Source organism: Salvelinus fontinalis, chromosome 6 (genome assembly GCF_029448725.1).
Source record: "Salvelinus fontinalis isolate EN_2023a chromosome 6, ASM2944872v1, whole genome shotgun sequence".
Taxonomy (NCBI): Eukaryota; Metazoa; Chordata; class Actinopteri; order Salmoniformes; family Salmonidae; genus Salvelinus; species Salvelinus fontinalis.
In genome coordinates, this window is record NC_074670.1 from 51,376,057 (window position 1) to 51,388,792 (window position 12,736).

Here is a 12,736-nt window from a genome sequence, read left to right on the forward strand (position 1 = left end):
CGTTTAGACAGGCGTTTTCACTAATTGGTCTTTTGACCAATCAGATCAGCTCTGGAAAAGCTGTGATGTGATTGGTCAAAATACAAATTAATGGCAAAAATAACAGAATTTGGTTTGCCTGTGGGAACGCAGAATGTGAATTATTTCTCCATCTGTTTCAACTGTCTTTGGCAGTGTCAGTAGCTGGCGGTTTTCTATGTAGCCTACTGTCAAAAGCTTCCATAAAAATACTTAAATCCTAAATGTGCAGCGACTGCCACCGTTTCTCTAGTAGTGGCGATATCACTGAACAGCTGCAGTCCCTGCTCTCCCTTATGGCTCTATTGGGGTTGAGTTCCCGCCATGGTTGACTCATCTTTTGTGAATGAATAACTACCGAGTATTATCGAAGCCAATACATAGCCTACTGTAGGATTCAGTTGCAATTTATACCAGCTTGTCTCTTAGGATATAGAATAAGGCTAAAACTTAGCAGCATGCATTATGATAAATTGATATGTATTGAAGATACAGTGAATCATGACTGTTTTATCATCGTCTTTATCATTTGAGACATTTTGCTCTTACTGTTGTTTTTGGCACTCACCAACATCGCAATGCGTGAAAGTGAAAGATTTTCACAACATTTGATTTATTTTATTTTTATTTAACCTTTACCTAGGCAAGTCAGTTAAGAACAAATTCTTATTTACAATGACGGCCTAGCAACAGTGGGTTAACTGCCTTGTTCAGGGGCAGAACGACAGATTTCTAAAGCATCGCATTTTTGTCTTATGCATCACAGTGACCTAATATTACGTTCACTTCCTTCTTTTCAGGTTTACTTTTCCTGTATTATTTATTTTTGTGGGGACACGTGCACTTCTCTCTCTGTGGCATACTATATGAATGACACCTCATCACCTCGTGTTGAATGAGAATATAGGGGAAGGTGAAGATGACTTAATGCCTCTGGAATGCCGTGATGACACACCGTTTCTGTCTCTATATGACATGCCACAACATGCTGGCCGGCCCGGGATTTTTTTTCACACCAATTGACTCAGACATGCATCATTGATGCATCACAGACGTAGACTGCATATACATGCAGAGGTAGCTACAGTGGTACACATCGTACAACCATGCACATTACACACCCAGATGCATTTTCTAAGTCTTCATGTTTTTTTCGTATGCCACATCACATACACCTACTCATCCAATCCCCCATAACACACACACACACACATGCAATCTCCTACCATACACACTAACATCTAATATGGATGAGTAATTTCCCTGTCTTTTTGTTGTACCTTTGATAAATAATGTTTTGTTGATATGTTCATTTGATTATGTATCAGATTACAAGTAATAACCTTCACAGTTACCAAGTGTATTTAATTATTTACCACGAGTCACTGTTTCTTTCAGAAGACAACATGGCCTACCTTCTATAAAACTAAAGTTAGCCAGAGGAATAGTGCACTGTAATTTGGTTTTATGTAAAGCAACACTGTGTTTACAATGGTTTTTTGTTATATATATTTGTTACTTTTCTTAGGTGACAAATAAGCATAGAAGCAGAAAATAGCCAACTAATTGAAGCAAGCAGTGTCAAACTGAAGTAATGTTCCTCAGTTCAACAGTTTTGACTTTTGGCACAAGCTGCCAACAATTCTTGATAAATGTGTAGTTTGAGTGCATTCTTTGAACATAAATTGTTTCTATATCCAAGCTCTAGATAATAATCCACCTCTTCAAGGAGATAGGGTACTGCTAGTACCATAGACAATAAGGAAGTAGCTGATTCTGCTTGATCTTGGCCATAGTTTTATAAATATCTATATGGCTGTATAATGTACATACACTGCTCAAAAAAATAAAGGGAACACTTACACAACACAATGTAACTCCAAGTCAATCACACTTCTGTGAAATCAAACTGTCCACTTAGGAAGCAACACTGATTGACAATAAATTTCACATGCTGTTGTGCAAATGGAATAGACAAAAGTTGGAAATTATAGGCAATTAGCAAGACACCCCCAATAAAGGAGTGGTTCTGCAGGTGGTGACCACAGACCACTTATCACTTCCTATGCTTCCTGGCTGATGTTTTGGTCACTTTTGAATGCTGCCGGTGCTTTCACTCTAGTGGTAGCATGAGACGGAGTCTACAACCCACACAAGTGGCTCAGGTAGTGCAGCTCATCCAGGATGGCACATCAATGCGAGCTGTGGCAAGAAGGTTTGCTGTGTCTGTCAGCGTAGTGTCCAGAGCATGGAGGCGCTACCAGAAGACAGGCCAGTACATCAGGAGACGTGGAGGAGGCCGTAGGAGGGCAACAACCCAGCAGCAGGACCGCTACCTCCGCCTTTATGCAAGGAGGAGCACTGCCAGAGCCCTGCAAAATGACCTCCAGCAGGCCATTTTGCAGTTAACCTTAACTACTAAGGTGGTCTAATTTAACCCTTACAAATAAAAAAAATTGTTGTTTTTATTTATTTATTCATTTTATTTTATATTAACAAACAAATATCCACAAACTAAAGAGGAATAGTCACATGCAAACAAACATACATACAAACTATTTATATTGCCAGGAATCCTAAACAAACAAATTATATTAATTAATTAATAATACAACAAGTTTAAATTGCCTTTTTGTTTTTCATTTTAGTTAAAGTAGTGCCATGTTGTTGAAATTCAAATTCATCACAAGTTAGGTTTTGAATTAGCAATTTGCATTTGCGAATATGAAATGTACCTAACATTATTAGCAGTTTAATTAAATATACTTAAACTTTATCAATGTCCGAATTTCTGAAATAAATAATTATATTTTACCTTAAGTATTTTAAATGTGAACTTCAATAATCACTGTAATCACAATAATTAACTCATCACTGTCAAACGCTCCCTAAATCACTTCTGCGAGCAAGCCTTTCTAATCGACCTGGCCGGGGTATCCTGGAATGACATTGACCTCATCCCGTCAGTAGATGATGCCTGGCTATTCTTTAAAAGTGCCTTCCTCACCATCTTAAATAAGCATGCCCCATTCAAAAAATGTAGAACTAGGAATAGATATAGTCCTTGGTTCACTCCAGACCTGTCTGCCCTTGACCAGCACAAAAACATCCTGTGGCGTTCTGCATTAGCATCGAATAGCCCCCGTGATATGCAACTTTTCAGGGAAGTTAGGTCAGGGAAGTTAGGAACAAATATACACAGGCAGTTAGGAAAGCTAAGGTTAGCTTTTCAAAACAGAAATTTGCATCCTGTAGTACTAACTGAAAAAAGTTCTGGGACATTGTAAAGTCCATGGAGAATAAGAGCACCTCCTCCCATCTGCCCACTGCTCTGAGGCTAGGAAACACTGTCACCACCGATAAATCCACTATAATTGAGAATTTCAGTAAGCATTTCTCTACGGCTGACCATGCTTTCCACCTGGCTACCCCAACCCCGGTCAACTGCCCGGCACCCTCGACAGCAACCCGCAAAAGCCCCCACCATTTCTCCTTCACCCAAATCTAGATAGCTGATGTTCTGAAAGAGCTGCAAAATATGGACCCCTACAAATCAGCCGGGCTAGACAATCTGGACCCTCTCTTTCTAAAATGATCTGACAAAATTGTTGCAACCCCTATTACTAGCCTGTTCAATCTCTCTTTCGTATCGTCTGAGATTCCTAAAGATTGGAAATCTCCCGTGGTCATCCCCCTCTTCAAAGGGGGTGACACTCTAGACCCAAACTGCTACAGACCTATATCTATCCTACCCTGTCTTTCTAAGGTCTTCTAAAGCCAAGCTAACAAACAGATTACCGACCATTTCGAATCCCACCGTACCTTCTCCGCTATGCAATCTGGTTTCAGAGCTGGTCATGGGTGCACCTCAGCCACGCTCAAGGTCCTAAATGACATCACAACCGCCATCGATAAGAGACATTACTGCGCAGCCGTATTCATCAACCTGGCCAAGGCTTTCGACTCTGTCAATCACCACATTCTTATTGGCAGACTCGACAGCCTTGGTTTCTCAAATGATTGCCTCGCCTGGTCTACCAACTACTTCTCTGATAGAGTTCAGTGTGTCAAATCGGAGGGCCTGTTGTCCGGACCTCTGGCAGTCTCTATGGGGGTGCCACAGGGTTCAATCCTCGGGCCGACTCTCTTCTCTGTGTACATCAATGATGTTGCTCTTGCTGCTGGTGATTCTTTGATACACCTCTGCGCAGACGACACCATTCTGTATACTTCTGGCCCCTCTTTAGACACTGTGTAAACTATCCTCCAGACGAGCTTCAATGCCATACAACTCTCCTTCTGTGGCCTCCAACTGCTCTTAAATGCAATTAAAACTAAATGCATGCTATTCAACCGATCACTGCCCGCACCTGCTCGCCCGTCCAGCATCACTACTCTGGACGGCTCTGACTTAGAATACGTGGACAACTACAAATACCTAGGTGTCTGGTTAGACTGTAAACTCTCCTTCCAGACTCACATTAAACATCTCCAATCCAAAATTAAATCTAGAATCGGCTTCCTATATCGCAACAAAGCATCCTTCACTCATGCTGCCAAACATACCCTCGTAAAACTGACCATCCTACCGATCCTCGACTTCGGTGATGTCATCTACAAAATAGCCTCCAACACTCTACTCAACAAACTGGATGCAGTCTATCACAGTGCCATCCGTTTTGTCACCAAAGCCCCATACACTACCCACCATTGCGACCTGTACACTCTCGTTGGATAGCCCTCGCTTCATACACGTCGACAAACCCACTGGCTACAGGTTATCTACAAGTCTCTGCTAGGTAAAGGCCCACCTTATCTCAGCTCACTGGTCACCATAGCAGCACCCACTCGTAGCACGCGCTCCAGCAGGTAAATCTCACTGGTCACCCCCAAAGCCAATTCCTCCTTTGGTCGTCTTTCCTTCCAGTTCTCTGCTGCCAATGACTGGAACGAACTGCAAAAATCTCTGAAGCTGGAAACACTTATCTCCTTCACTAGCTTTAAGCACCAGCTGTCAGAGCAGCTCACAGATGACTGCACCTGTACATAGCCCATCTATAATTTAGCCTAAACAACTACCTCTTCCCCTACTGTATTTATTTACTTATTTTACTCCTTTGCACCCCATTGTTTCTATTTCTACTTTGCACAGTCTTCAACTGCAAATCTACCATTCCAGTGTTTTATTTGCTATATTGTATTTACCTCGCCACCATGACCCTTTTTGCCTTTACCTCCCTTATCTCACCTCATTTGCTCACATTTTATTTAGACCTATTTTTCTACTGTATTATTGACTGTATGTTTTGTTTATTCCATGTGTAACTCGGTGTTGTTGTATGTGTCGAATTGCTATGCTTTATCTTGGCCTGGTCACAGTTGCAAATAAGAACTTGTTCTCAACTTGCCTACCTGGTTAAATAAAGGTGAAAAAAATAAGGGGTAAGGTCAGAGTTGGGACGTCCCAAGGATCCCAGATAGCCAACTGGTTATCCAAGCTGCCACGCAGACAGAGAAGGAGACGGATAATAGGTTACGCTAAAGTAAAAGGGGCGGGTTTTACGAAGCACCAGCATACGTAGGTAGGTGAAGTTTGGGCTTTTTAAATAGTTACTCATGGAATAAAATATAAGCTAAGTCATAGTGGTATTATATATATTTTTTTTTATATGATTATATACGTTGATATATGTTATTCTACTTTAATTAACTGTCAATTGTTCTCACAGAAATGGTGGCAAAAACTAACCATCTCTCAGTTAGCTAGCACACAGCGAACTAGCAAGAGAAACCAGCTATAGCTGGCTAGCTAGTGACGTTAGTGTACAGCATTGAAAATAGCTAGTTAATTAACGTTACTGGATGTGAAGATCCAGCAACATATGAAGGAGCGTTGCAGGCTGTTATCAAACCAGAATATTGTGTTTCTATTTTTGAACAGCTGTTTACAATGGACCTTCCACATCATGGTTACAGAGCAAGTGGTAAGTAACGTTAGTTACAGCTAAAATGTTCTCTGGAGCTAGCTAGAGTTAGGCAAGCAAGGCTGTCATTGCATCATGCTACAGGTTGAATACTCATTATTGTCACTCTTTTTGAATCTCATAATTGCTTTGGGACTCAGTATTGTCGCGTTCCACCATAGTTGAGGAACCCCGGCTCAAATCCATTCTCTTATATGGATGCTGATTGGGTTTTCACGACTGGTCGCGGAATTTGCTAGCAACAACATTGAGTCACCATCAGTCGATTCTGAAAACGCTTAACAGTATCTTTGTTCCGTACAAGTGCGTTCCTTACGCGGGGTGCCGAAATTAATACTTAAAATAAAAACTTTTAGCGAATACAACCACCGATTTAAAAAAAAATCTGACGGCCCAATGATCCCAGATTGCACTGAAACAATTTAATCTCTGTTTAGGTAGTATGAGCAACGAGGAAAATGTCGGTTGTATTCGCAAAAAGTTAAAAGTATGAATTTCAGCACCTCGCGGAAGGACCGCAGTTGTACAGGTAAACGTTTTCAAAATGTAGGTCTTTAGAAGAATCGATTTATGGTGACAAAATGTTGTTGCTAACAGATCCAGAGACCAGTCATCAAAACTCAACTCCGCCTCCATATTAGAGAGCGTTTATACATTGTGGAATAATAGTGAAGACATCAACTATGAAATAACACATGGAATCATGTAGAAACCAAAAAGGTGTTAAACAAATCAAATAGCCACCCTTTGCCTTGATGACAGCTTTGCACACTCTTGGAATTCTCTCAAACAGCTTCACCAGGAATGCTTTTCCAACAGTCATGAAGGAGTTCCCACATATGCTGAGCACTTGTTGGCTGCTTTTCCGTCACTCTGCAGTCCGACTCATCCGAAACCATCTCAATATGGTTGAGGTCGGGGGATTGTGGAGGCCAGGTCATCTAATGCAGCACTCAATCACTCTCCTTGGTCAAATAGCCCTTACACAGCCTGGAGGTGTGTTGGGTCATTGTTCTGTTGAAAAACAAATGATAGTCCCACTGAGCGCAAACCAGATGGTATGGCGTATCGCTGCAGAATTCTGTTTAAGAAATTAAGGCACACTTAACCAGAATGGCTAAGTAAATCAGACAGTGTCACCAGCAAAGCACCCACACACCATAACACCACCTCCTCCATGCTTTACGGTGGGAAGTACACATGCAGAGATCATCCGTTCACCCACACCGCGTCTCACAGACACGGAGGTTGGATCCAAAAATCTCCAATTTGGACTCCAGACCAAAGGACACATTTCTACTGGTCTAACCAGACCAAAGGACACATTTCTACTGGTCTAATGTCCATTGCTCATGTTTCTTGGCCAAAGCAAGTCTCTTCTTCTTATTGGTGTCCTGTAGTAGTGGTTTATTTGCAGCAATTTTACCATAAAGGCCTGATTCACGAAGTCTCCTATGAACAGTTGATGTTGAGATGTGTCTGTACTTGAACTCTGACACATTTATTTGGACTGTAATTTCTGAGCCTGGTAACTCTAATGAACTTTCATCATAGCGCTTGATCGTTTTTGTGATTGCACTTGAAGAAACTTTCAAAGTTCTTGAAATATTCCGGATTGACCTTCATGTCTTAAAGTAATGATGGACTGTCGTTTCTCTTTGCTTATTTGAACTGTTCTTGCCATAATATATAGACTTGATCTTTTCCCAATATGGCTATCTTCTGTATACCACCCCTACCTTGTCACAACACAACTGATTGACTCAAAAGCATTAAGAAGGAAAGAAATTCCACAAATTAACAAGGCACACCTGTTAATTGAAATGCATTCCAGGTGTCTATCTCACAAAGCTGGTTGAGAGAATGCCAAGAGTGTGCAAAGCTGTCAAGGCAAAGGGTGGCTACTTTGAAGAATCTCAAATATATCAAATGTATTTTGATTTGTTTAACACTTCTTTTTTTTTTTGCTTACTACATGATTCCATATGTGTTATTTCATAGTTTTGATGTCTTCACTATTATTCTACAACGTAGAACATGTTAAAAATAAAGAAAACCGTGGAATGAGTATGTGTCCAAACCTTTGACAGGTAGTGTCATTTTTACATTTATTATCAATACAAAATATTTCTAATATGACGTCATACAATACTACAGAGGGACAAATCTCCACCTAATTTCATCCCTCTGTAGCAAAGCCAAGAGCTCGTGCAGGGGACCCTCTCCTCTTTGAAGATACCAGTTCTGCAGCGCCACCAATGAACAATCAGAGTTATTACACTCCTGGATACAACATTGGAGGGGCTCCAGTTGGAGGACCAGGGGATGCTGGGGTCAACAACCTGTTTGCTGACCCAATGGCCAGTGCAGCCATGATGTATGGCTCTTCCCTGGCCAACCAGGGAAAGGATATTGTTAACAAGGAGGTGAGAGGATCACAGAGGCTGGTCTCATGTTCATTAGGACGATGGCTACATTCCAAAAAACTAGCAGCTGAATGCACTAAAGTTGCTGTAGGTACAGTGCCTTCGGAAAGTTTTCAGACCACTTTTTCCACATTTTGTTACCTTTCACCCATATTCTAAAATGGATTAAATGAAACAATACAATAACACCCCATAATGACAAAGTGAAAACACATTTTTTCGAAACATATACCTTATTTACGTAAGTATTCAGACCCTTTCTATGGGACTCGAAATTGAGCTCAGGTGCATCCTGTTTCCATTGATCATCCTTGAGATGTTTCTACAACTTGATTGGTGTCCACCTGTGGTAAATTCAATTGATTGGACATGATTTGGAAAGGCATACATCTGTCTATATAAGGTCCCACAGTTGACAGTGCATGTTAGAGCAAAATCCAAGCCATGAGGTCGAAGGAATTGTCCCTAAAGCTCTGAGACATGATTGTGTCAAGGCACAGATCTGGGGAAGTATGCAAAAAATGTCTGCAGCATTGAAGGTCCCCAAGAACACATTCACCTCCATCATTTTTAAATGGAAGTTTAGAACCACCAAGACTCTTCCTAGAGCTGGCCACCCGTCCAAACTGAGCAATGGGGGGAGAGGCCTTGGTCACGAAGGTGACCAAGAACCAAATGGTCCCTCTGACAGAGCTCCAGAGTTCCTCTGGAGATGGGAGAACCTTCCAGAAAGACAACCATCTCTGATGCACTCCACCAATCAGGCCTTTTTGGTAGAGTGGCCCAGATGGAAGCCACTCCTAAGTAAAAGGTACATGACCACCCGCTAGGAGTTTGCCAAAAGGCATCTAAAGGGGACTAGCCATGAGAAACAAGATTCTCTGGTCTGATGAAACCAAGATTGAACTCATTGGCCTGAATGCCAAGCATCACATGGGAGGAAACCTGGCACCATCCATACGATGAAGCATAGTGGTGGCAGTATCATGCTGTAGGGATGTTTTTCAGTGGCAGAGACTGGGAGACTAGTCAGGATCGAGGCAAATATGAACGGAGCAATGTACAGAGATCCTTGATGAACACCCCAGTCTGAGGCCCTGAGCAGGTTAAGGTTCACCTTCCAACAGGACAATGACCCTAAGCACACAGCCAAGACATCGAAGGAGTGGCTTCGGGACAAGTCTCTAAGTGTCTTTGAGTGGCCTAGCCAGAGCCCGGACTTGAACCTGATCTAACATCTCTGGAGAGACCTGAAAATAGCTGTGTACCGACGCTCCCCATCCACCCTGACAACTTGAGAGGATCTGCAGAGAAGAATGAGAGAAAATCCACAAATAGATGTTTGCCAAGCTTGTAGAGTCATACCCAAGACGACTCGAGGTTGTAATCACTGCCAAAGGTGCTTCGACAAAGTACTGAGTAAAGGGTCTGAATACTTATGTAAATGTGATATTTCCATTTTTATTTTTTTATAAATTAGCTGAATTTTCTAAAACAGTTTTTGTTTTGTCATTATGGGGTATTGTGTGTAGATTGATTGATTGAGGGGGAAACTTAAAAAAAACATTTGAATAAAGCTTTAACCTAACAAAATGTGGAATAAGTCAAGGGGTCTGAAATACTTTCCGAAGGATCCTTTCATGAAAATGCTTCAGCCAGATATGGATAAAGGTAGGATTGTTAGGGTTAGTCGTGCATGAGGTAGCCACATGAGTTCTAGAGCTGGTCTGCATCTGTTACTTTGGCTCAGTTTGTGTCTGATGGATCCCACTGTTGACCTTTTCCATAGTTTGTTCCTTAGCATTATGAAAAATGTCTCTGTCCGTCTCTTGATGCTGGATGAGACTGTGCCAACCGTCTTTGCGCAAGTTAATTTCTCTGTCAATCTCTCTCTTCAGATCAGCAGGTACGTGTCTGTGAACAAGCTGAAGTACTTCTTTGCTGTCGATTCCAAATATGTAATGAAGAAACTACTGCTCCTCATGTTTCCGTACACACATCAGGTAATGAAGTATCACGTCCTTACACTTGATGTTCCACATATGTTCCCAACACAGATGTTCCCAACAGCACTGTAGCAGACACTGGTGTGTCATGGTCATGGAGATAGTCTCGGCGTTCCACCTTCGTCTCGTCTCATGTTCTCTTGCGCCAAGCAAATAGTCAGGCCTCCAAACAAGATAATCACTCGGCTAGCACTTGTGTGTTTTGATGTTGATGTCACACAGAAGATTACAGATGTAAAAAGGACCGCTGCATTTGTGTTTCATCAATATTTTATATTAACAAGCCTGATCAGTTTCCACACGTTCCATACTCAGATTTAGAGAAATTGTTAGACATTCTGTGACCTGATTAAATGTTAGGTTCAGCAAAAACTAAATGGCTTCTCTATGAGGTGTAAATATATTGTAATGTCAATAGGACTGGGAAGTTCGTTACCACAGGGACACTCCTCTCACACCCAGGCATGATGTGAATGCGCCCGACCTTTACATACCTTGTAAGTTAATTTTATGATATCAGAAAGATGTTTAATATCATTCATCCTTCATGACGGAATCTTTTGAATTGGAATACACACTTTGAATTGTTTTGTTTATTATTACTGTATTGTTTTTCAGCAATGGCTTTCATCACTTACATTTTGCTAGCTGGGATGGCCCTTGGCATTCAGAAGAGGTTACTTCAACTACTTTTTCTTTACAACTGTACAAACATGGCCAAGCAAATATATGATTTCTGTAATGTTACAGAAACAATGTATTAATTTCATTAACACCGTATTTGTCTCTATTTGTAAATTTAATCAACAAACACTTCCCTCATTATTATTGTCTCTTCTTCAATGGCAGGTTCAGTCCAGAGGTCCTTGGTCTGTGTGCCAGCACTGCTTTGGTGTGGGTTGTCATAGAGGTCTTGGTCATGTTGCTGTGTCTCTACATTCTCTCTGTTCACTCTGACTTGTCAATTTTTGACCTCTTTGCCTACAGTGGATACAAATATGTGGGGTAAGGGCTCTAATAGATCTACATTCTGTAAGATATATATTTTTTAACCTCACATTGTTACATTTGTTCTCACATTACTGTGATACCTCTGTTTTTTAGCATGATGATTCTTTGTTTTAGGATGATTTTCACAGTGCTGGGTGGTCTGCTGTTTGGCAGTGATGGGTACTTCGTGGCTCTCACCTGGTCATCTTGTGCTCTTATGTTTTTCATTGTAAGTACTTCAGAACTCAAACAGAACTAACTGTTTCAGATATTTTCTTACCTAGTAATGCATGCTTAATGCAAGATAGTAGGCAAGTTGACATGGTTTAATTAGTTTATTTTACTTTAAACTTTGTTTAAGACTAAACAGCATTTTGATTGCCCCATCAGGTCCGCGCTCTCAAAATGAAGATTCTGTCGTCTCTCTCCCATGACTCCATGGGGGCTGGGGCGACAGCCAAACCAAGACTCCGTCTGTACATCACCGTGGCCACCGCAGCCTTTCAGCCAATCATTATCTACTGGCTCACCTCGCATCTGGTCAGGTGACCTGGTACGGGGTCTGACCCTGAGGGCCATTAGTATCGAATAAAAAAAACAAACCATTTTGATGCTTTCTACAAACTTGGCTCTTACGAGTGTCATTTACCTACATACCAGCTCATCTGCCAGGGAAAACAGGATGATAGATATCGAGCTGTGTCTTGTGTTCAGCTTGTGGGTTAAAGCTTAAAATTACCATTTATTTTTTACTTCTGTAGGTGAGACTTTTGTATGCAAGACATCACTTGTCACTGAGTGTTTTACAGACAGTAATTTTTGGCCACATTATTTATAAAGAAAGAAGGGCTTGGTATTCATGAAATTGGAAGTTATGGTTATGATAAACCTTTGATGTCACACTACAGTTCTTCCTCTAAAGTTTCCTGCATATGTTGTCTGTTTGGGCTTACCAGAAATGTTGCAATGTGGTTAAATGGAAAATGATTGAGATACTTATTTTTTTATTTTACCAGGTAAGTTGACTGAGAACACACTCATTTACAGCAACGACCTGGGGAATAGTTACAGGGGAGAGGGGGGTACTTGGAGGATGTGCTACCAGTGCCCTCTTCTGCATTTTAGCCTTCTGTTAGTCCCTCCTTTTTATTATTTATCTAAACTTTGTGGAGCATGAACATTTTTTTTTGTAAAAATAAAATCGAATTTTAACCATGCCTCTGTCGTTTTGTTAACTGAATGTAATGTTTAAAAGGAAAACATGTCTGTCGCTCAGTTGGATCATCCTGAACGAGTGGAGTGACGCAGCGGT

The 12,736-nt window shown here is 41.2% G+C and overlaps 1 protein-coding gene across 1 annotated transcript; it reads left to right on the top strand.

The window, feature by feature from the left end:
• Positions 1-5,535: 5,535 nt before the first annotated feature.
• Positions 5,536-12,636, top strand: LOC129858061 (protein YIF1A-like). The gene is made up of 9 exons (XM_055926973.1): positions 5,536-5,600; positions 5,960-6,002; positions 8,196-8,428; positions 10,327-10,431; positions 10,853-10,931; positions 11,053-11,110; positions 11,284-11,439; positions 11,560-11,653; positions 11,815-12,636. Exons 2-9 carry the CDS (start codon positions 5,969-5,971, stop codon positions 11,971-11,973), a joined length of 918 nt encoding a protein of 305 aa, XP_055782948.1. The 5' UTR covers positions 5,536-5,600; positions 5,960-5,968; the 3' UTR covers positions 11,974-12,636.
• Positions 12,637-12,736: the final 100 nt, after the last annotated feature.